Source organism: Salvelinus namaycush, chromosome 34, assembly GCF_016432855.1.
Source record: "Salvelinus namaycush isolate Seneca chromosome 34, SaNama_1.0, whole genome shotgun sequence".
NCBI lineage: Eukaryota > Metazoa > Chordata > Actinopteri > Salmoniformes > Salmonidae > Salvelinus > Salvelinus namaycush.
Genome location: NC_052340.1, coordinates 41,613,500 through 41,639,160, shown reverse-complemented (window position 1 = coordinate 41,639,160; position 25,661 = coordinate 41,613,500). Strand labels below are relative to the sequence as shown.

The 25,661-nt window shown below is 42.9% G+C and overlaps 1 protein-coding gene across 1 annotated transcript; it reads right to left on the bottom strand.

Annotated features, from left to right (window-relative positions):
* Positions 1 to 1,136: 1,136 nt before the first annotated feature.
* Positions 1,137 to 25,661, bottom strand: LOC120028543 (extensin-like). The gene is made up of 6 exons (XM_038973732.1): positions 25,590 to 25,661; positions 3,216 to 3,554; positions 2,888 to 3,112; positions 1,769 to 1,855; positions 1,425 to 1,517; positions 1,137 to 1,319 (listed from the first exon to the last, which is right to left on the bottom strand). Exons 1-6 carry the CDS (start codon positions 25,659 to 25,661, stop codon positions 1,137 to 1,139), a joined length of 999 nt encoding a protein of 332 aa, XP_038829660.1.

The following is a 25,661-nucleotide window of genomic DNA, read 5'->3' as shown; positions in this document are numbered from 1 at the left end:
GGGGGATGCCTCGAACACTGGAGCAGGGGGCGGTCTTTACACAATGGAACGAGGGGGACAAAAAAACTGAAAAGACAATACTCAGATGTGTTTACTCATTTTAATTTCCCATGTTTTCTGTTGTCCTTTTGCTCCAATGTCCCAAACTAAAATGGTTAACAGTGTGCATTTGTTTACTGAGAGAGTTTTTGAGACTTAGTGTTTGTTGTTTATTCAATTGAACCGTGATCCTGCGGTAAGCGTTTCTCTCTTCTATGTTAATCCTTATCCGTTGATTTCTTGTCTGGTCTCTTCTCTGCACCTCGGTCCAACCACACCACGTCACAAGGGGAACTGTTCGACAGTTAGGTGGTACAATGGGAAACTGTTGCACATTTAGGTGGTAGGAAGGGGTACTAGAAGGTCAAGGGGGAGATACTGGTACAAGGAGGGCAGGGGGGAGATACTGGTACTAGCAGGGCAGGGGGGAGAAACTGGTTCTAGCAGGTCAGGGGTAATGGTGAGGTATTAGCAGGACATGGCTGATGGTGAGGTAATAATACTAGCAGGACAGGGGAGATGTGAGTTACTGGTTCTAGCAGGTCAGGGGGAGATACTGGTTCTAGCAGGTCAGGGGGGAGGTACTGGTTCTAGCAGGGCAGGGGGGAGATACTGGTTCTAGCAGGACAGGGGGAGATACTGGTTCTAGCAGGGCAGGGGGGAGATACTGGTACTAGCAGGTCAGGGGGGAGATACTGGTTCTAGCAGGACAGGGGGGAGATACTAGTTCTAGCAGGACAGGGGGAGATACTGGTACTAATAGGACAGGGGGGAGATACTGGTACTAGCAGGGCAAGGGGGAGATACTGGTTCTAGCAGGTCAGGGGGAGATACTGGTACTAATAGGACAGGGGGGAGATACTGGTACTAGCAGGTCAGGGGGAGATACTGGTTCTAGCAGGTCAGGGGGAGATACTGGTTCTAGCAGGTCAGGGGGGAGATACTGGTAGTAATAGGACAGGGGGGAGATACTGGTTCTAGCAAGGCAGGGGGGAGATACTGGTTCTAGCAGGGCAGGGGGGAGATACTGGTACTAGCAGGTCAGGGGGGAGGTACTGGTTCTAGCAGGTCAGGGGGGAGGTACTGGTTCTAGCAGGTCAGGGGGGAGATACTGGTACTAGCAGGTCAGGGGGAGATACTGGTACTAGCAGGTCAGGGGGAGATACTGGTTCTAGCAGGTCAGGGGGAGATACTGGTACTAGCAGGTCAGGGGGAGATACTGGTTCTAGCAGGTCAGGGGGAGATACTGGTTCTAGCAGGTCAGGGGTGAGATACTGGTACTAGCAGGTCAGGGGGAGATACTGGTTCTAGCAGGTCAGGGGGAGATACTGGTTCTAGCAGGTCAGGGGTGAGATACTGGTTCTAGCAGGTCAGGGGTGAGATACTGGTTCTAGCAGGTCAGGGGGAGATACTGGTTCTAGCAGGACAGGGGGAGATACTGGTACTAGCAGGACAGGGGTGATGGTGAGGTACTGGTACTAGCAGGTCAGGAGGGAGATACTGGTACTAGCAGGTCAGGGGTGAGATACTGGTTCTAGCAGGTCAGGGGTGAGATACTGGTTCTAGCAGGTCAGGGGGAGATACTGGTACTAGCAGGTCAGGGAGAAGATAATGGTACTAGCAGGACAGGGGTGATGGTGAGGTACTGGTACTAGCAGGTCAGGGGGAGATACTGGTTCTAGCAGGTCAGGGGGGAGATACTGGTTCTAGCAGGTCAGGGGGGAGATACTGGTTCTAGCAGGTCAGGGGGAGATACTGGTACTAGCAGGTCAGGGGGAGATACTGGTTCTAGCAGGTCAGGGGTGAGATACTGGTACTAGCAGGTCAGGGGGGAGATACTGGTACTAGCAGGTCAGGGGGAGATACTGGTACTAGCAGGACAGGGGGAGATACTGGTTCTAGCAGGTCAGGGGTGAGATACTGGTTCTAGCAGGTCAGGGGGGAGATACTGGTACTAGCAGGTCAGGGGGAGATACTGGTACTAGCAGGACAGGGAGAAGATAATGGTACTAGCAGGACAGGGGTGATGGTGAGGTACTGGTACTAGCAGGACAGGGGTGATGGTGAGGTACTGGTACTAGCAGGACAGGGGTGATGGTGAGGTACTGGTACTAGCAGGACAGGGGTGATGGTGAGGTACTGGTACTAGCAGGACAGGAGTGATGGTGAGGTAATGGTACTAGCAGGACAGGGGTGATTGTGAGGTACTAGCAGGACATAGGTTATGGTGAGGTACTGGTACTAGCAGGACAGGAGTGATGGTGAGGTAATGGTACTAGCAGGACAGGGGTGATGGTGAGGTACTGGTTCTAGCAGGACAGGAGTGATGGTGAGGTAATGGTACTAGCAGGACAGGGGTGATGGTGAGGTACTGGTACTAGCAGGACAGGGGTGATGGTGAGGTACTGGTACTAGCAGGACAGGAGTGATGGTGAGGTAATGGTACTAGCAGGACAGGGGTGATTGTGAGGTACTAGCAGGACATAGGTTATGGTGAGGTACTGGTACTAGCAGGACAGGAGTGATGGTGAGGTAATGGTACTAGCAGGACAGGGGTGATGGTGAGGTACTGGTTCTAGCAGGACAGGAGTGATGGTGAGGTAATGGTACTAGCAGGACAGGGGTGATGGTGAGGTACTGGTACTAGCAGGACAGGAGTGATGGTGAGGTAATGGTACTAGCAGGACAGGAGTGATGGTGAGGTACTGGTACTAGCAGGACAGTGGTGATGGTGAGGTACTGGTTCTAGCAGGACAGGAGTGATGGTGAGGTACTGGTACTAGCAGGACAGGGGTGATGGTGAGGTACTGGTACTAGCAGGACAGGAGTGATGGTGAGGTAATGGTACTAGCAGGACAGGGGTGATGGTGAGGTAAGGGTACTGGCAGGACAGGGGTGATGGTGAGGTACTGGTACTAGCAGGACAGGAGTGATGGTGAGGTACTGGTAGTAGCAGGCCAGGGGTGATGGTGAGGTACTGGTAGTAGCAGGACAGGGGTGATGGTGAGGTACTAGCAGGACAGGGGTGATGGTGAGGTACTGGTACTAGCAGGACAGGAGTGATGGTGAGGTACTGGTAGTAGCAGGACAGGGGTGGTGGTGAGGTACTGGTACTAGCAGGACAGGGGTGATGGTGAGGTACTAGTACTAGCAGGACAGGAGTGATGGTGAGGTACTGGTACTAGTAGGACAGGAGTGATGGTGAGGTACTGGTAGTAGCAGGTCAGGGGTGATGGTGAGGTACTGGTACTAGCAGGGCAGGGGTGGTGGTGAGGTACTGGTACTAGGAGGACAGGGGTGGTGGTGCGGTAATGGTAGTAGCAGGACAGGGGTGGTGGTGAGATACTGGTACTAGCAGGACAGGGGTGATGGTGAGGTACTAGCAGGACAGGAGTGATGGTGAGGTACTGGTAGTAGCAGGTCAGGGGTGATGGTGAGGTACTGGTACTAGCAGGACAGGGGTGAGGATGAGGTACTGGTACTAGCAGGACAGGGGTGGTGGTGGGGTACTGGTACTAGCAGGAGAGGGGTGAGGATGAGGTACTGGTACTAGCAGGAGAGGGGTGATGGTGAGGTACTGGTACTAGCAGGACAGGGGTGAGGATGAGGTACTGGTACTAGCAGGACAGGGGTGGTGGTGGGGTATTCACAGGACAGGGGTGATGGTGAGGTACTAGCAGGACAAGGGGGATGAAGTGGAACCTCCCGACCTCCAGGCCTCTGTGACAGGGTTATAAACTGATCTAATGCTGTATAAGTAGTGGACCTGTGAGGCTACAGTACTCTACAGTCCTCTGCAGAGTCAGTCATTTACAGTCCAAGAGATGTGTATGTGTTTGGTCTACCTTCTCACTTTCCTTCGTGGATCATCACCTGCTATAATTCAGCATGTTGGACAGCCAAATGCCTTCTTGCTCTTTTCTCCAGTACTGCATATCACAAGTAGGACAATACCTAGTTATGCAGGATCATTTATGGGCTGTGTCTGAAAGGGCGCCCGGTTACGGTCATGTCACAACAGGTTTTTTCTTATGATTGAATTGTCTCTCATTTAATTTGTACAGCATTGTTCTCTATTTTCAAATCAATTTATATACAACATGAAGTGGTTCCCTCTCGTCATTGTCCTGGACTATACAACGGTTTGACAGATTTTAATTGCGTTAAAAGTAGAACGTGGACGTGTCCATCATTAAAACATTTTCTTCACAGAAATGAATTATTTCATTACATGCTCATATTTGATTTTTACATGAATCTATGGCAGTTTCCTGAGTTTCTTATGACCCTAAGTCAGTTCCACTTCTTTGATCTGGTCCAGTACTACTGTCATTGTTAACCAGCGCTAGGGTAGTCCCTTTTCTACTTCCGGCGCCGACCGAGATGGCCGCCTCGCTTCGCGTTCCTAGGAAAATATGCAGTATTTAGTTTTTCTATGTGTTATTCCTTACATTGGTACCCCAGGTAATCTTAGGTTTCATTACATACAGTCGGGAGGAACTACTGAATATAAGAGCAACGTCAACTCACCATCGTTACAACCAGGAATATGACTCTCCCGAAGCGGATCCTGTGTTTTGCCTTCCACCCAATACAATGGATCTGATCCCAGCCGGCGACCCTAAACAACGACGCCGTAAAAGGGGCAAACGAAGCGGTCTCCTGGTCAGGCTTCGGAGACGGGCACATCGCGCTCCACTCCCTAGCATACTACTCGCCAATGTCCAGTCTCTTGACAATAAGGTTGATGAAATCCGAGCAAGGGTAACATTCCAGAGAGACATCAGAGATTGTAACGTTCTTTGCTTCACGGAAACGGCTCACTCGAGAGACGCTAACGGAGTCGGTGCAGCCAGCTGGTTTCTTCACGCATCGCGCCGACAGAAACAAACATCTTTCTGGTAAGAAGAGGGGCGGGGGTGTATGCCTTATGATTAACGAGACGTGGTGTGATCATAACAACATACAGGTGTCACGTCTGCTCCCGCTCTTTCCCTCCCCCTGGCGCTTGAGGGCGCCAGAATGCCTTGCATCACTCACTCCTGCCATCCATCACGTACACCTGCCTTTCCTTGTCACGCGCATCAGCGTTATTGGACTCACCTGGACTCTCTTATCACCTGTTCATTTCCTCCCCTATATGTGTCAGTTCCCCAGCTCTGTTCCCTGCTTCTGCATTGATTGTTTTTCTGTTTGCTAAGCTGTTTATGTCTCGTTCCATGTCCGTTATTTATTAAATGTTACTCCCCGTACCTGCTTCGTCTCTCCAGCGTCATCCTTGTGATAGATCGTGACAGAATGCAGAAGCCATCACACGAAGCATCGGGGAGTACTGGCGTTCTGGTTGGTATAGTGGCATCGGCTCTGGGTCACCACCGATGGAACCGGGGGTGCCTAGCCTGCTCGTCGGGCTTCCACGCCCTAGCAGGCTCGAGAGGTTTCCTTGCCCCGGTTGGCTCGGATGGCGCCCATCCCACGTCGGGCCTCAGCTGGATCGTCAGTTCTTGTCTGCCCAGCCTGTCCAGGAGTTTTTTTTGTTTGTTTGTTGTTTGTTTTGTCGGTGACGTCGGGGGTGGATTCTGCCGCCGATGGAACCGGGGGTGCCTAAGCCAGCCCGTCGAGCTTTCATACCCTGGCTGGCTCGAGAGGTTTCATTGCCTCGGTTGGCTCGGTGGCTTCCCATCCCACGTCACAATCCACCGGATCATCGGGTTTCCTCAGCGGGATCGACAGGCGTCTGGACTCAGCCGGATCGTCAGGCTCCCATGCCTCAGCCGGCTCGCCAGGCTCTCACGCTCCAGCCGGTTCGTCGGGCTTCCACGCCTCAACCGGCTTGCCCAGCGCCCATGTCTCGGCCGGGTTGCCCAGGTGGGACGCCGGGTGGCGCCCCTAGTGGGGGGGTACTGTCACGTCTGCTCCCGCTCTTTCCCTCCCCCTGGCGCTTGAGGGCGCCAGAATGCCTTGCATCACTCACTCCTGCCATCCATCACGTACACCTGCCTTTCCTTGTCACGCGCATCAGCGTTATTGGACTCACCTGGACTCTCTTATCACCTGTTCATTTCCTCCCCTATATGTGTCAGTTCCCCAGCTCTGTTCCCTGCTTCTGCATTGATTGTTTTTCTGTTTGCTAAGCTGTTTATGTCTCGTTCCATGTCCGTTATTTATTAAATGTTACTCCCCGTACCTGCTTCGTCTCTCCAGCGTCATCCTTGTGATAGATCGTGACAACAGGAACTCAAGTCATTCTGTTCACCTGATTTAGAATTCCTCACAATCAAATGTCGACCGCATTATCTACCAAGGGAATTCTCTTCGATTATAATCACAGCCGTATATATTCCCCCCCAAGCAGACACATCGATGGCCCTGAACGAACTTTATCTGACTCTTTGTAAACTGGAAACCACACACCCTGAGGCTGCATTCATCGTAGCTGGGGATTTTAACAAGGCTAATCTGAAAACAAAACTCCCTAAATTCTATCAGCATATCGATTGTGCTACCAGGGCTGGTAAAACCTTGGATCATTGTTATACTAACTTCCGCGACGCATATAAGGCCCTCCCCCGCCCTCCTTTCGGAAAAGCTGACCACGACTCCATTTTGTTGCTTCCAGCCTACAAACAGAAACTAAAACAGCAAGCTCCCGCGCTCAGGTCTGTTCAACGCTGGTCCAACCAATCTAATTCCAAGCTTCAAGACTTCTTCGATCACGTGGATTGGGATATGTTCCGCATTGCGTCCAACAACAACATTGACGAATACGCTGATTCGGTGAGCGAGTTCATTAGAAAGTGCATTGACGATGTCGTACCCACAGCAACGATTAAAACATTCCCAAACCAGAAACCGTGGATTGATGGCAGCATTCGCATGAAACTGAAAGCGCGAACCACTGCTTTTAACCAGGGCAAGGTGACCGGAAACATGACCGAATACAAACAGTGTAGCTATTCCCTCCGCAAGGCAATCAAACAAGCTAAGTCCCAGTATAGAGACAAAGTAGAGTCGCAATTCAACAGCTCAGACACAAGAGGTATGTGGCAGGGTCTACAGTCAATCACGGATTACAAAAAGAAAACCAGCCCCGTCGCGGACCAGGATGTCTTGCTCCCAGACAGACTAAATAACTTTTTTGCTCGCTTTGAGGACAATACAGTGCCACTGACACGGCCCGCTACCAAAACCTGCGGGCTCTCCTTCACTGCAGCCGAGGTGAGTAAAACATTTAAACGTGTTAACCCTCGCAAGGCTGCAGGCCCAGACGGTATTCCCAGCCGCGTCCTCAGAGCATCCGCAGACCAGCTGGCTGGTGTGTTTAAGGACATATTCAATCAATCCTTATCCCAGTCTGCTGTTCCCACATGCTTCAAGAGGGCCACCATTGTTCCTGTTCCCAAGAAAGCTAAGGTAACTGAGCTAAACGACTACCGCCCCGTAGCACTCACTTCCGTCATCATGAAGTGCTTTGAGAGACTAGTCAAGGACCATATCACCTCCACCCTACCTGACACCCTAGACCCACTCCAATTTGCTTACCGACCCAATAGGTCCACAGACGACGCAATCGCAACCACACTGCACACTGCCCTAACCCATCTGGACAAGAGGAATAACTATGTGAGAATGCTGTTCATCGACTACAGCTCAGCATTTAACACCATAGTACCCTCCAAACTCGTCATCAAGCTCGAGACCCTGGGTCTCGACCCCGCCCTGTGCAACTGGGTCCTGGACTTCCTGACGGGCCGCCCCCAGGTGGTGAGGGTAGGTAACAACATCTCCACCCCGCTGATCCTCAACACCGGGGCCCCACAAGGGTGCGTTCTGAGCCCTCTCCTGTACTCCCTGTTCACCCACGACTGCGTGGCCATGCACGCCTCCAACTCAATCATCAAGTTTGCGGACGACACTACAGTGGTAGGCTTGATTACCAACAATGACGAGACAGCCTACAGGGAGGAGGTGAGGGCCCTCGGAGTGTGGTGTCAGGAAAATAACCTCACACTCAACGTCAACAAAACAAAGGAGATGATTGTGGACTTCAGGAAACAGCAGAGGGGGCACCCCCCTATCCACATCGACGGGACAGTAGTGGAGAAGGTCGAAAGTTTTAAGTTCCTCGGTGTACACATCACGGACAAACTGAGTTGGTCCACCCACACAGACAGCGTTGTGAAGAAGGCGCAGCAGCGCCTCTTCAACCTCAGGAGGCTGAAGAAATTTGGCTTGTCACCAAAAGCACTCACAAACTTCTACAGATGCACAATCGAGAGCATCCTGTCGGGCTGTATCACCTCTGCACAACGCATCACCGGGGGCAAACTACCTGCCCTCCAGGGCATCTACACCACCTGATGTCACAGGAAGGCCATAAAGATCATCAAGGACAACAACCACCCGAGCCACTGCCTGTTCACCCCGCTATCATCCAGAAGGCGAGGTCAGTACAGGTGCATCAAAGCAGGGACCGAGAGACTGAAAAACAGCTTCTATCTCAAGGCCATCAGACCGTTAAACAGCCACCTCTAACATTTAGTGGCCGCTGCCAACATACTGACTCAACTCCAGCCACTTTAATAATGGGAATTGATGGAAATTATGTAAAAATGTATCACTAGCCACTTTAAACAATGCCACTTAATATAATGTTTACATACCCTACATGACTCATCTCATATGTATAGACTGTACTCTATACCATCTACTGCATCTTGCCTATGCAGTTCTGTACCATCACTCATTCATATATCTTTATGTACATATTCTTTATCCCTTTACACTTGTGTGTATAAGGTAGTAGTTGTGGAATTGTTAGGTTAGATTACTTGTTGGTTATTACTGCATTGTCGGAACTAGAAGCACAAGCATTTCGCTACACTCGCATTAACATCTGCTAACCATGTGTATGTGACAAATAAAATTTGATTTGATTTGATTTACCGTACAGTAGTCTGGGTATGAAAGATAAGGTGTGGCCAGTACTACTGTCATTGTTAACGTATTATCTTGCACACCTGTGAATCTACAGCCCTAGTTGCACTCATGTTATTTCCTAATGGGTGAGAGAGTTTTCTGATGAGGGCAGGAGTGATTCATTATTTTGCTATGCCACGTTGCTGCTAACCTGTAATATTCCACCCTCGTATCTTTCATACCCAGACTGTAGTAGGGACTGCCCTAGCACTGGTTAATATCTTTCAAAAACATTCACAACATTTTATTCCTCATTCACAACATTGTATTCCTCTTTTAAGGTTAGCCCATGTGAAATATGTTTGACAGTTTACTCAAGTCCATTTTCACAGCTTTCCTTCCTAAATTATGAAAAGGACAAATCAAAACATTCCTAGCGTTGACTTCCAGACTGTCACACAGAAAATAGAACACAGTTTTACCAAGCTGTCAGCCTCTCTGGATCAGCAACCTGTCCACAGCCTAATGATCAGCCTGATGATCAGCCTAATGATCAGCCTGCCCACAGCCTAATGCTCAGCCTGCCCACAGCCTAATGATCAGCCTGCCCACAGCCTAATGATCAGCCTGATGATAAGCCTAATGATCAGCCTGCCCACAGCCTAATGATCAGCCTGCCCACAGCCTAATGATCAGCCTGATGATCAGCCTAATGATCAGCCTGCCCACAGCCTAATGATCAGCCTGCCCACAGCCTACTGATCAGCCTGCCCACAGCCTAATGATCAGCCTGCCCACAGCCTAATGATCAGCCTGCCCACAGCCTAATGATCAGCCTGATGATCAGCCTAATGATCAGCCTGCCCACAGCCTAATGATCAGCCTGCCCACAGCCTACTGATCAGCCTGATGATCAGCCTAATGGTCAGCCTGCCCACAGCCTAATGATCAGCCTGCCCACAGCCTAATGATCAGCCTGATGATCAGCCTAATGGTCAGCCTGCCCACAGCCTAATGATCAGCCTGCCCACAGCCTAATGATCAGCCTGATGATCAGCCTAATGGTCAGCCTGCCCACAGCCTAATGATCAGCCTGCCCACAGCCTAATGATCAGCCTGATGATCAGCCTAATGATCAGCCTGCCCACTGCCTAATGATCAGCCTGCACATAGCCTAATGATCAGCCTGTCAGCAGAGGTAACTCTTCCTTTCCTGTGGCGGTCCTCATGAGAGCCAGTTTCATCATAGCGCTTGATGGTTTTTGCAACTGCACTTGAAGAAAGTTTCAAAGTTTTCTTAAAATGTTCCGTTTTGACTGACCTTCATGTCTTAAAGTAATGATGGACTGTCGTTTCTCTTTGCTTATTTGAGCTGTTCTTGCAAAAATATGGACTTGGTCTTTTACCAAATAGGGCTATCTTCTGTATACCACCCCTACCTTCTCACAACACAACTGATTGGCTCAAATGCATTAAGGAAATAAATTCCACAAAGGAACTTTTAACAAGGCTCACCTGTTAATTGAAATGCATTCCAGGTGACTACCTCATGAAGCTGGTTGAGAGAATGCCAAGAGTGTGCAAAGCTGTCATCAAGGCAAAGGGTGGCTACTTTGAAGAATCTCAAATATAAAATATATTTAGATTTGTTCAACACATTTGTTTCTGTTGGAATGGTAAGAGTTGTTGCCCTGCCCCTTTCGAGTGGAATCCAGAAAGAACAAAACCCTGCCCCTTTCTCTGTGATGTCATTCTAGTGGAATCCAGAAAGAACAAAACCCTGCCCCTTTCTCTGTGATGTCATTCTAATGGAATCCAGAAAGAACAAAACCCTGCCCCTTTCTCTGTGATGACATTCTAATGGAATCCAGAAAGAACAAAACCCTGCCCCTTTCTCTGTGATGTCATTCTAATGGAATCCAGAAAGAACAAAACCCTGCCCCTTTCTCTGTGATGTCATTCTAATGGAATCCAGAAAGAACAAAACCCTGCCCCTTTCTCTGTGATGTCATTCTAATGGAATCCAGAAAGAACAAAACCCTGCCCCTTTCTCTGTGATGTCATTCTAGTGGAATCCAGAAAGAACAAAACTCTGCCCCTTTCTCTGTGATGTCATTCTAGTGGAATCCAGAAAGAACAAAACCCTGCCCCTTTCTCTGTGATGTCATTCTAGTGGAATCCAGAAAGAACAAAACCCTGCCCCTTTATCTGTGATGTCATCTCTAATGGAATCCAGAAAGAACAAAACCCTGCCCCTTTCTCTGTGATGTCATTCTAGTGGAATCCAGAAAGAACAAAACAGTTTTCACACACAAATCAGTTGCATTTAAAAAAGTATTTCAAGAAACTAGAAAACTTAATATCAAGCAAGTATTTTTCAGATGAAGTACTATTAGATGAACTGTTTTGTACAGATATGTATCAGACTCAAGTTACAAATGCTTGTAAAAACTCAAATATATTTAGTTCACAGAAATAGTGCACTGGACCTTTACTAGTCCTGTATTAACAGACCTGTACAGACGTCTGTAACACTGGGCCTTTACTAGTCCTGTATTAACAGACCTTTACTAGTCCTGTATTAACAGACCTATATAGACGTCTGTAACACTGGGCCTTTACTAGTTCTGTATTAACAGACCTTTACTAGTCCTGTATTAACAGACCTGTACAGCAGTCTGTAACACTGGGCCTTTACTAGTCCTGTATTAACAGACCTTTACTAGTCCTGTATTAACAGACCTATATAGACGTCTGTAACACTGGGCCTTTACTAGTCCTGTATTAACAGACCTTTACTAGTCCTGTATTAACAGACCTTTACTAGTCCTGTATTAACAGACCTATATAGACGTCTGTAACACTGGGCCTTTACTAGTCCTGTATTAACAGACCTTTACTAGTCCTGTATTAACAGACCTTTACTAGTCCTGTATTAACAGGCCTTTACTAGTCCTGTATTAACAGACCTATATAGACGTCTGTAACACTGGGCCTTTACTAGCTCCTGTATTAACCAGACCTTTACTTAGTCCTGTATATTAACAGACCTATATAGGACGTCTGTAACACTGTAGGCCTTACTATAGTCCTGTATTAACAGACCTTTACTAGTCCCTTGTATTAACAGACCTTACTAGTCCTTGTATTCAACAGACCTTTACTAGTCCTGTTATTAACAGACCTTTCCTCTTCCTGTATTAACGAGACCTACTTATAGGACGTTCTGTAACACTGGGCCTTTACTATTCCTGTATTAGCAGACCTTTACTAGTCCTGTATTAACAGACCTTTACTAGTCCTGTATTACAGGCCTTTACTAGTCCTGTATTAACAGACCTTTTACTAGTCCTTATTTAACAGACCCTTTCCTCGTCCTGTATTAACAGACCTATATAGCCGGTCTGTAACACTGGGCCTTTACTAGTCCTGTATTACCAGACCTTTACTAGTCCTGTATTAACAGACCTTTACTAGTCCTGTATTAACAGGCCTTTACTAGTCCTGTATTAACAGACCTTTACTAGTCCTGTATTAACAGACCTTTCCTCGTCCTGTATTAACAGACCTATATAGACGTCTGTAACACTGGGCCTTTACTAGTCCTGTATTAACAGACCTTTACTAGTCCTGTATTAACAGACCTATATAGACGTCTGTAACACTGGGCCTTTACTAGTCCTGTATTAACAGACCTTTACTAGTCCTGTATTAACAGACCTTTACTAGTCCTGTATTAACAGACCTTTACTAGTCCTGTATTAACAGGCCTTTACTAGTCCTATATTAACAGACCTTTACTAGTCCTGTATTAACAGACCTTTACTAGTCCTGTATTAACAGGCCTTTACTAGTCCTGTATTAACAGACCTTTACTAGTCCTGTATTAACAGACCTTTACTAGTCCTGTATTAACAGACCTTTACTAGTCCTGTATTAACAGACCTTTACTAGTCCTGTATTAACAGACTTGGGTATTCAGGTTAGTTATATAGACATGGATCTGAGTTGGGATTCAGGGTTAGTTATTATAGACATGGGATCCTGAGTTGGGATTCCAGGTTAGTTTTATATAGACATGGATCTGTAGTTGGGATTCCGGTTATTCGTTTATATAGAGACAAGTGGTATCTGAGTTGGGTTCGTAGTTTAAGATGGACTAAGTCGGTAGTTTAATAGACATGGATCGATATGGGATTCAGGTTAGATTTACAAATAGGACATGGCTGAGTGGGATTCAGTTAGGATTATCATAGAGCATGGGACTGAGTGGATTCAGGTTAGCTTTATATAGACATGGATCTGAGATTGGGAATTCAGGTTAGTTTATATAGACATGGATCTGAGTTGGGATTCAGGTTTGGTTTATATAGACATGATCTGATTCTTGGGATTCAGGTGTTTATATAGACATGGATCTGAGTTGGGATTCAGGTTAGTTTTATATAGACATGGATCTGAGTTGGATTCAGGTTAGTTTATATAGACATTGATCTGAGTTGGATTCAGGTTAGTGTCTATGACATGAATCTGAGTTGGGATTCAGTATGTTTATATAGAATGATCTGGTTGGGATTCAGGTTAGTTTATATAGATGGATCTGAGTTGGATTCAGGTTAGTTTATATAGACGGGATCTGAGTTGGGATTCAGGTTAGGTTATAAGACATTGATCTGTTGGGATTCAGGTTTAGTTTTATATAGAACGGATCTGAGTTGGGAGTTACAGCTGTTAGTTCTTTATATAGACGGATCTGAGTTTGGGATTCAGTTCGAGTAGTTTATAATAGACATGGTGGGATTGCGATGATCTGAGTGGGATTCAGGTAGTTATTCACATCACATAAGAATGGATCTGAGTTGGGTTCAGGTTAGTTTTATATGACATGGATCTAGTTGGGTATTCAGTTTAGTTTATATAGACTGGATCTGAGTTGGATTCAGGTTAGGTTATATAGACATTGGATCTGAGTTGGGATTTCAGTGTTAGTTTATATAGAAGGATCTGAGTTGGGATCAGTTAAGTTTATATATTCATCAGTTTGGGATTCAGGTTTAGTTTATATAGACATGGATCTGAGTTGGGATTCAGGTTATTTTATAGAAGACATGGATCTGAGTGGGATTCAAGGTTAGTTTATATAGACATGGATCTGAGTTGGGATTCATGTGGTTAGTGTTAGTTTATGATGACATGATCTGAGTTGGGTGATTCAGGTTAGATTTATAGAACATGAATCTGGTTGGGATCATGCGTTATTTTATATAGACTGGATCTGAGTTGGGATTCAGTTTAGTTTTATAACGAATGGATCTGATGGGATTCAGGTTAGTTTTACTAGAACGGATCTGAGTTGGATTCAGTTAGTATATATAGACATTGGACTGAGTTGGGATTCAGGTTAGTTTATATATGACATGGATCTGAGTTGGGATTAGGTGTTTATAGAGATCTGAGTTGGATTCAGGTTAGGTTATATAGCACATGGAATCCTGAGTTTGGGATTCGTTAGTTTATATAGACATGGATCTGAGTTGGGATTCAGGTTATTTATATAGACATGGATCTGAGTTTGGATTCAGGTTAGTTTATATAGACATGGTGTCTGAGTTGGATCAGGTAGTTTATATGACATGGATCTGAGTTGGGATCAGGTAGTTTATATAGCATGGATCTGAGTTGGATTCAGGTTAGTTTATATAGACATGGACTGAGTTGGGATTCAGTCTTTAGTTTATATAGATGGATCTGAGTGGGGATTCAGTTCTTAGTTTATATAGACATGGATCTGAGTTGGATTCAGGTAGTTATATAGACATGGATCTGAGTTGGGATTCAGGTTAGGGTTTAGTAGACATGGATCTTGATTGGTATTCAGGTTAGTTTATATAGACATGGATCTGAGTTGGGATTCAGGTTAGTTTATATAGACATGGATCTGTAGTTGGTGGTATTCAGGTATAGTTTATATAGGACATTGATCTTAGTTGGGATTCAGGTTAGTGTCCTATAGACATGATCTGGTTGGGATTCAGGTTAGTTTATATGACATGATCTGAGTTGGATTCAGGTTAGTTTATATAGATGGATCTGAGTTGGGATGCAGGTTAGTTTATATAGACGGATCGGAGTTGGATTCAGGTTAGGTTATATAGACATTGATCTGGTTGGGATTCAGGTTAGTTTATTAGACAACGGATCTGAGTTGGGATTCAGGTTAGTTTATATAGACGGATCTGGGTTGGGATTCAGGTTAGGTTATATAGACATGGATCTGATTGGGATTCAGGTTAGTTTATATAGACTGGATCTGAGTTGGGATTCAGGTTAGTTTATATAAGACATGGATCTGAGTTGGGATTCGGTTATTTTAATAGACATGGATCTGAGTTGGATTCAGGTTAGTTTATATATGACATGGTGATCTGAGTTGGGATTCAGGTTAGTTTATATAGATGGATCTGACGTTGGGATTCAGTTTAGTTTTATATAGACATGGATCTGGAGTTGGGATTTCAGGTTAGTTTATATTAGATAGGATCTGAGTGGGGATTCAGGTTAGTTTATATAACATGGATCTGTAGTTGGGATTCAGGTTAGGTATTATAGACATGATCTGAGTTGGGTTCAGGTTTAGGTTATATAGACATGATCTGATTTGGGATTCAGGTTAGTTTATATAGACGGTTTGGATCTGAGTTGGATTCAGGTTAGTTTATATAGACATGGATCTGAGTTGGATTCAGGTTAGTTTATATAGACTGGATCTGAGTTGGGATTCAGGTTAGTTATTAGCATGGATCTAAGTTGGGATTCGGTTCAGTTTATATAGACTGGATCTGAGGTGGGAGTTCAGGTTTAGTTTATATAGACATGGATCTGAGTTGGGATTCAGGTTTAGTTTTATTAGAATGGATCTGAGTGGGATTCAGGTTTTTTTTTAAAAAAAAGGTTTTTTTTTTTTTTATATAGACATGGATCTGAGTTGGGATTCAGGTTAGTTTATATAGACATGATCTGAGTTGGGATTCAGGTTAGTTTATATAGATCATGTCTGAGTTGGATTCAGGTTAGTTTATATAGACTTGGATCTGAGTTGGGATTCAGTTAGTTAGTATAGAATGGATCGGAGTTGGGATTCAGGTTAGTTATATAGACATGGATCTGAGTTGGGATTCAGTTAGGTTATATAGACATGTGATCTGAGTTGGGATTCAGGTTAGTTTATAGACGATCTGAGTTGGGATTCAGGTTAGTTATATAGACATGGATCTGAGTTGGGATTCAGGTTAGTTTTATATAGATGGATCTGAGTTGGGATTCAGGTTAGTTTATATAGACGAGATCTGAGTTGGGATTCAGGTTAGTTTATATAGACATGATCTGAGTTGGGATTCAGGTAGTTTATATAGACATGGATCTGAGTTGGGATTCGTGTGTTAGTTATATAGACGATCTGAGTTGGGATTCAGGTTAGTTATATAGACATGGATCTGAGTTGGGTATCAGGTTAGTTTATATAGACATGGATCTGAGTTGTGGATTCAGGTTAGTTTTTATATTAGACAGGGATCTGAGTGGGATTCAGGTTAGTTTATATAGACATGGATCTGAGTTGGAGTCAGGTTAGTTTTATATAGACATGGATCTGAGTTGGGATTCGAGTTAGTTTATATAGACATGGATCTGAGTTGGGATTCAGGTTAGTTTATATAGACTGGATCTGAGTTGGGATTTCATCAACAGGTTTAGGTTTTATATATAGTGGATCTGAGTGGGGATTCCAGGATTAGTTTATATAGACTGGATCTGAGTTGGGATTCAGATTTAGTTATATGACATGGATCTGAGTTGGATTCAGGTTAGTTATATAGACATGATCTGAGTTGGGAATTCAGGTTAGTTTATATAGGACCAGGATCTGAGTTGGGATTCAGGTTAGTTTATTATTAGACACGATCTGAGTTGGGATTCAGGTTAGTTTTATAGACATGGATCTGAGTTGGGATTCAGGTAGTTTATATAGATGGATCTGAGTTGGGATTCAGGTTAGTTTATATAGACATGGATCTGAGTTGGGATTCAGGTTAGGTTATATAGACATGGATCTGAGTTGGGATTCAGGTTAGGTTATATAGACATGGATCTGAGTTGGGATTCAGGTTATTTATATAGACATGATCGAGTTGGGATTCAGGTTAGTTTATATAGACATGGATCTGAGTTGGGATTCAGGTTAGTTTATATAGACTGGTATCGAGTTGGGATTCAGTTTTACATATATATGGTCTGATTGGATCAGGTTAGTTTATATAGACATGGATCTTGAGTTGGGATTCAGGTTAGTTTTATATAGACATGGATCGAGTTGGGATTCAGGTTAGTTTATATAGACATGGATCTGAGTTGGGATTCAGGTTAGTTTTTATAGACATGATCTGAGTTGGGATTCAGGTTAGTGTCTATAGACATGAATCTGAGTTGGGATTCAGGTTAGTATATAGACATGATCTGAGTTTGGGATTCAGGTTAGTTTTATATAGATGATCTGAGTTGGGATTCAGGTTAGTTATATAGACGGATCTGATTTGGGATTCAGGTTAGTGTATATAGACATTGATCTGAGTTGGGATTCAGGTTAGTTTATATAGACATGGATCTGAGTTGGGATTCAGGTTAGTTTATATAGAAGGATCTGAGTTGGGATTCAGGTTAGGTTATATAGACATGGATCTGAGTTGGGATTCAGGTTAGTTTATATAGACATGGATCTGAGTTGGGATTCAGGTTAGTTTATATAGACATGGATCTGAGTTGGGATTCAGGTTAGGTTTATAGACATGGATCTGAGTTGGGATTCAGGTAGTTTATATAGACATGGATCTGAGTTGGGATTCAGGTTGTTTATTATAGACATGGATCTGAGTTGGGATCAGGTGTTTATATAGACATGGATCTGCGTTGGGATTCAGGTTAGTTTATATAGATGGATCTGAGTGGGATTCAGGTAGTTTATATAGACATGGATCTGAGTTGGGATTCAGGTTATTATATAGACATGGATCTGAGTTGGGATTCAGGTTAGGTATATAGACATTGATCTGGGTTGGGATTCAGGTTAGTTTATATAGAGGTCTGATTGGATCAGTTAGTTTTATATGCTTGGAGCGAGTTGGGATTCAGGTTAGGTTATTATAGACATGGATGCTGAGTTGGGATTCAGGTTAGTTTATATAGACATGGATCTGAGTTGGATTCAGGTTAGTTTTATGACATGGATCTGAGTTGGGATTCAGGTTATTTATATAGACATGGATCTGAGTTGGGATTCAGGTTAGTTTATAATAGACAGGATCTGAGTTGGGATTCAGGTTAGTTTATATAGAGCTGGATCTGAGTTGGGATTCAGGTTAGTTTATATAGACATGGATCTGAGTTGGGATTCAGGTTAGTTATATAGACATTGATCTAGTTGGGATTCAGGTTAGTTTATATAGATGGATCTGAGTTGGATTCAGGTTAGTTTATATAGACATGGATCTGAGTTGGGATTCAGGTTAGTTTATATAGACATGGATCAGGAGTTGAATTCAGGTTAGTTTATATAGACCATGGATCTGAGTGGGATCTCAGATGTTATTATATAGACATCGGATCTGATGTTGTATTTCAGGTTAGTTTATATAGACATGGATCTGAGTTTTGGATTCAGGTTAGTTTTATATGAGACATGGATCTGAGTTGGGATTCAGGTTAGTTTATATAGACTGGATCTGAGTTGGGATTCAGGTTAGTTTATATAGACATGGATCTGAGTTGGGATTCAGGTTAGTTTATATAGACCATGTTCTGAGTTGGATTCAGGTTAGTCTATATAGACATGGATCTGAGTTGGGACAGTTATTTATATCAGCGTGATGAGTTGGTTTCAAGGTTATAAGGACATGGATCTGAGTTGGGATTCAGGTTGTTTATACTAGTCGCCTCTCAGCAACAAACAACGGCAGTGGTGTGTGTTAAATGACATAAGCGAGACTTCATGGTTATAAAACTAACCTGAATCACCCAACTCAGATCCATGTCTAATATAAACTACCTGAATCCCACTCCAATATCCATGTACTTATAAACCTAACCTGAATCCCAACTCAGATCCATGTCTATATAAACTAACCGAGATCCCAACTCAGATCCATGTCTATAAAACTAACCTGAATCCCAACTCAGATCCATCTATATAAACTAACCTGAATCCCAACTCAGATCCATGTCTATAAACTAACCTGAATCCCAACTCAGATCCATGTCTATATAAACTAACCTGAATCCCAACTCAGATCATGTCTATATAAACTAACCTGAATATCCAACTCAGATCCATGTCTATATAAAACTAACCTGAATCTCAACTCAGATCCATGTCTATATAAACTAACCTGAATCCCAACTTCAGATCCTGTCTATATAACTAACCTGAATCCCAACTCAGATCCATCTATATAAACTAACCTGAATCCCAACTGAGATCAATGTCTATATAACCTAACCTGAATCCCAACTCAGATCCATGTCTATATAAACTAACCTGAATCCCAACTCAGATCCATGTCTATATAAACTAACCTGAATCCCCACTCAGATCCATCTATATAAACTAACCTGAATCCCAACTCAGATCCATGTCTATATAAACTAACCTGAATCCCAACTCAGATCCATGTCTATATAAACTAACTGAACCCAACTCAGATCCATGTCTATATAAAAACTAACCTGAATCCCAACTCAGATCCATGTCTATATAACCTAACCTGAATCCCAACTCAGTCCATGTCTATAACTAACCTGAATCCCAACTCAGATCCATCTATATAACTAACCTGAATCCCAACTGAGATCAATGTCTATATACCTAACCTGAATCCCCACTCAGATCCATCTATATAAACTAACCTGAATCCCAACTCAGATCCATGTCTATATAAACTAACCTGAATCCCCACTCAAGATCCATGCTATATAAACTAACCTGAATCCCAACTCAGATCCATGTCTAATAAACTAACCTGAATCCCAAACTCAGATCCATGTCTATATAAACTAACCTGAATCCCAACTCAGATCCATGTCTATATAAACTAACCTGAATCCCAACTCAGATCCATGTCTATAAAACTAACCTGAATCCCAACTCAGATCCATGTCTTATAAACTAACCTGAATCCCAACTCAGATCCATGTCTATATAAACTAACCTGAATCCCAACTCAGATCCATGTCTATATAAACTACCTGACCACTCAGATCCGTCTATATAAACTAACCTGAATCCCAACTCAGATCCTGTCTATATAAACTAACCTGAATCCCAACTCAGATCATGTCTATATAACCTAACCTGAATCCCAACTCAGATCCATGTCTATATAACTAACCTGAATCCCAACTCAGATCCATCTAAATAACTAACCTGAATCCCAACTCAGATCCATGTCTATATAAACTACCTGAATCCCAACTCAGATCATGTCTATAAACCTAACCTGAATCCCACCTCAGATCCATGTCTATATAAACTAACCTGAATCCCAACTCAGATCCATGTCTATATAAACTAACCTGAATCCCAACTACTCAGATCCATGCCTATAAAAACTAACCTGAATCCAACTCAGATCCATGTCTATATAAACTAACCTGAATCCCAACTCAGATCCATGTCATATAAACTAACCTGAATCCAACTCAGATCCATGTCTATTAAACTAACCTGAATCCCAACTCAGATCCATGTCTATATAAACTAACCTGAATCCCACTCAATCCTGTCTATATAACTACGAATCCCAACTCAGATCCATGTCTATATAACTAACCTGAATCCCAACTCAGATCCATGTCTATATAAACTAACTCTGAATCCCACTCAGATCCATGTCTATATAAACTAACCTGAATCCAACTCAGATCCATGTCTATATAACTAACCTGAATCCACACTCAGATCCTATTCATAACTACTCTGAATCCCAACTCAGATCCATCTATATAAACTAACCTGAATCCCAACTCAGATCCATGTCTATATAAACTAACCTGAATCCCAACTCAATCCATGTCTATATAAACTAACCTGAATCCCCTCAGATCCATGTCTATATAACCTAACCTGAATCCCAACTCAGATCCATGTCTATATAAACTAACCGGAATCCCACTCAGATCCTCTATTATAAACTACCTGAATCCCAACTCAGATCCATGTTACTATATAAACTAACCTGAATCCACACTCAGATCCATGTCTATATAAACTAACCTGAATCCCAACTCAGATCCATGTCTAATATAAACTAACCTGAATCCCAACTCAGATCCATGTCTTATATAAACTAACCTGAATCCCAATCAGATCCAGTCTAATAACTAACCTGAATCCCATCTCAGATCCTGTCTATATAAACTAACCGGAATCCCAACTCAGATCATCATGTCTATATAACCAACCTGAATCCCAACTCAGATCTCGTCTATATAAACTAACCTGAATCCCAACTCAGATCCTGTCTATATAAACTAACCTGAATCCCAACTCAGATCAATGTCTATATAACCTAACCTGAATCCCAACTCAGATCCGTCTATATAAACTAACCTGAATCCCAACTCAGATCCATCTATATAAACTAACCTGAATCCCAACTCAGATCCATGTCTATATAAACTAACCTGAATCCCAACTCAGATTCATGTCTATAGACACTAACCTGAATCCCAACTCAGATCAATGTCTATATAAACTAACCTGAATCCCAACTCAGATCCATGTCTATATAAACTAACCTGAATCCCAACTCAGATCCATGTCTATATAAACTAACCTGAATCCCAACTCAGATCCATGTCTATATAAACTAACCTGAATCCCAACTCAGATCCATGTTCTATATAAACTAACCTGAATCCCAACTCAGATCCATGTCTATATAAACTAACCTAGATCCCAACTCAATCCATGTCTATATAACCTAACCTGAATCCCAACTCAGATCCATGTCTATATAACCTAACCTGAATCCCAACTCAGATCCATGTCTATATAAACTAACCTGAATCCCAACTCAGATCCATCTATATAAACTAACCTGAATCCCAACTGAGATCAATGTCTATATAACCTAACCTGAATCCCAACTCAGATCCATGTCTATATAACTAACTGAATCCCACTCAGATCCTGTCTATATAAACTAACCTGAATCCCAACTCAGATCCATGTCTATTAAACTAACCTGAATCCCAACTCAGATCATGTCTAATAAAACTAACCTGAATCCCAACTCAGATCATGTCTATATAACCTAACCTGAATCCCAACTCAGATCCATGTCTATATAAACTAACCTGAATCCCCACTCAGATCCATCTATATAACTAACCTGAATCCCAACATCAGATCCATGTCTATATAACTAACCTGAATCCCAACTCAGATCCATTTCTATATAAACTAACCTGAATCCCAACTCAGATCCATGTCTATATAAACTAACCTGAATCCCAACCAGATCCATGTCTATATAAACTAACCTGAATCCCAACTCAGATCCATGTCTATATAAACTAACCTGAATCCCAACTCAGATCCATGTCTATATAAACTACCTGAATCCCAACTCAGATCCATGTCTATATAAACTAACTGAATCCCAACTCAGATCCAGTCTATATAAACTAACCTGAATCCCAACTCAGATCCGTGTCTATATAAACTAACCTGAATCCCAACTCAGATCCATGTCTATATAACTAACCTGAATCCCAACTCAGATCCGTTTATATAAACTAACCTGAATCCCAACTCAGATCCATGCTATATAAACTACCTAATCCCAACTCAGATCCATGCTATATAAACAACCTGAATCCCAACTCAGATCCATGTCTATATAACTAACCTGAATCCCAACTCAGATCCATGTAATAACTAACCTGAATCCAACTCAGATCCATGTCTATATAACACTAACCTGAATCCCAACTCAGATCCATGTCTATATAAACTAACCTGAATCCCAACTCAGATCCATGTCTATATAACCTAACCTGAATCCCAACTCAGATCCATGTCTACTATAACCACCTAATCCTCAGATCCATGTCTATATAAACTAACCTGAATCCCCACTCAGATCCATCTATATAAACTAACCTGAATCCCAACTCAGATCCATGTCTATATAAACTAACCTGAATCCCAACTCAGATCCATGTCTATATAAACTAACCTGAATCCCAACTCAGATCCATGTCTATATAAACTAACCTGAATCCCAACTCAGATCCATGTCTATATAAACTAACCTGAATCCCAACTCAGATCCATGTCTATATAAACTAACCTGAATCCCAACTCAGATCCATGTCTATATAAACTAACCTGAATCCCAACTCAGATCCATGTCTATATAACCTAACCTGAATCCCAACTCAGATCCGTCTATATAAACTAACCTGAATCCCAACTCAGATCCATGTCTATATAAACTAACCTGAATCCCAACTCAGATCAATGTCTATATAACCTAACCTGAATCCCAACTCAGATCCGTCTATATAAACTAACCTGAATCCCAACTCAGATCCATCTTATAAACTAACCTAATCCCAACTCAGATCCATGTCTATAAAACTAACCTGAATCCAACTCAGATCATGTCTATAACTAACCTGAATCCCAACCTCAGATCAATGTCTATATAAACTAACCTGAATCCCAACTCAGATCCTGTCTATATAAACTACCTGAATCCCAACTCAGATCCATGTCTATATAAACTAACCTAATCCCAACTCAGATCCATGTCTATATAAACTAACCTGAATCCCAACTCAGATCCATGTCTATATAAACTAACCTGAATCCCAACTCAGATCCATGTCTATATAAACTAACCTAATCCCACTCAGATCCAGTTCTATATAACCTACCTGAATCCCAACTCAGATCCATGTCTTATAAAACTAACCTGAATCCCAACTCAGATCCATGTCTATATAAACTAACCTGAATCCCAACTCAGATCCATCTATATAAACTAACCTGAATCCCAACTCAGATCCATGTCTATATAACCTAACCTGAATCCCAACTCAGATCCGTCTATATAAACTAACCTGAATCCCAACTCAGATCCGTGTCTATATAAACTAACCTGAATCCCAACTCAGATCAATGTCTATATAACCTAACCTGAATCCCAACTCAGATCCGTCTATATAAACTAACCTGAATCCCAACTCAGATCCATCTATATAAACTAACCTGAATCCCAACTCAGATCCATGTCTATATAAACTAACCTGAATCCCAACTCAGATTCATGTCTATAACCTAACCTGAATCCAACTCAGATCATGTCTATATAAACTAACTGAATCCCAACTCAGATCCATGTCTATAAACTACACCTGAATCCCAACTCAGATCCATGTCTATATAAACTAACCTGAATCCCAACTCAGATCTCATGCTATATAAACTAACCTGAATCCCAACTCGATCCATGTCTATATAAACTAACCTGAATCCCAACTACGATCCATGTCTATATAAACAACCTGAATCCCAACTCAGATCCATGTCTATATAAACTAACCTGAATCCCAACTCAGATCCATGTCTATATATAACACTAACCTGAATCCACTCAATCCATGTCTATATAAACTAACCTGAATCCCAACTCAGATCCGTGTCTATATAAACTAACCTGAATCCCAACTCAGATCCATGTCTATATAAACTAACCTGAATCCCAACTCAGATCCATGTCTATAAAAACTAACCTGAATCCCAACTCAGATCCATGTCTATATAACCTAACCTGAATCCCAACTCAGATCCATGTCTATATAAACTAACCTGAATCCCAACTCAGATCCATGTCTATATAACCTAACCTGAATCCCAACTCAGATCCATGTCTATATAAACTAACCTGAATCCCAACTCAGATCCGTCTATATAAACTAACCTGAATCCCAACTCAGATCCATCTATATAAACTAACCTGAATCCCAACTGAGATCCATGTCTATATAAACTAACCTGAATCCCAACTCAGATCCATGTCTATATAAACTAACCTGAATCCCAACTCAGATCACTCAGGAATGTGTATGTGCTCCACTACATGTGGAATGTGTATGTGCTCCACTAACATGTGGAATGTGTATGTGCTCCACTAACATGTGGAATGTGTATGTGCTCCACTAACATGTGGAATGTGTATGCTCATAACATGATGTGTAGTTCCACTAACATGTGGAATGTGTATGTGTTCCACTAACATGTGGAATGTGTATTGTGCTCCACTAACATGTGGAATGTGTATGTTCTCCACTAACATGTGGAATGTGTATGTTGTTCCACTAACATGTGGAATGTGTATGTGTTCCACTAACATGTGGAATGTGTATGTGTTCCACTAACATGTGGAATGTGTATGTGTTCCACTAACATGTGGAATGTGATGTGCTCCACTAACTGTTGGAATGTGTATGTGCTCCACTAACATGTGGAATGTGTGTGTGTTGAAGGAGCTTGCTCTGAGGAACCAACTGCCCACCAGTATGAGCAGGATGGGGAACCCCCGAACCCCGTGTTCGTCCCCTGGGATGGGCCAGGACGCCAGAATCAT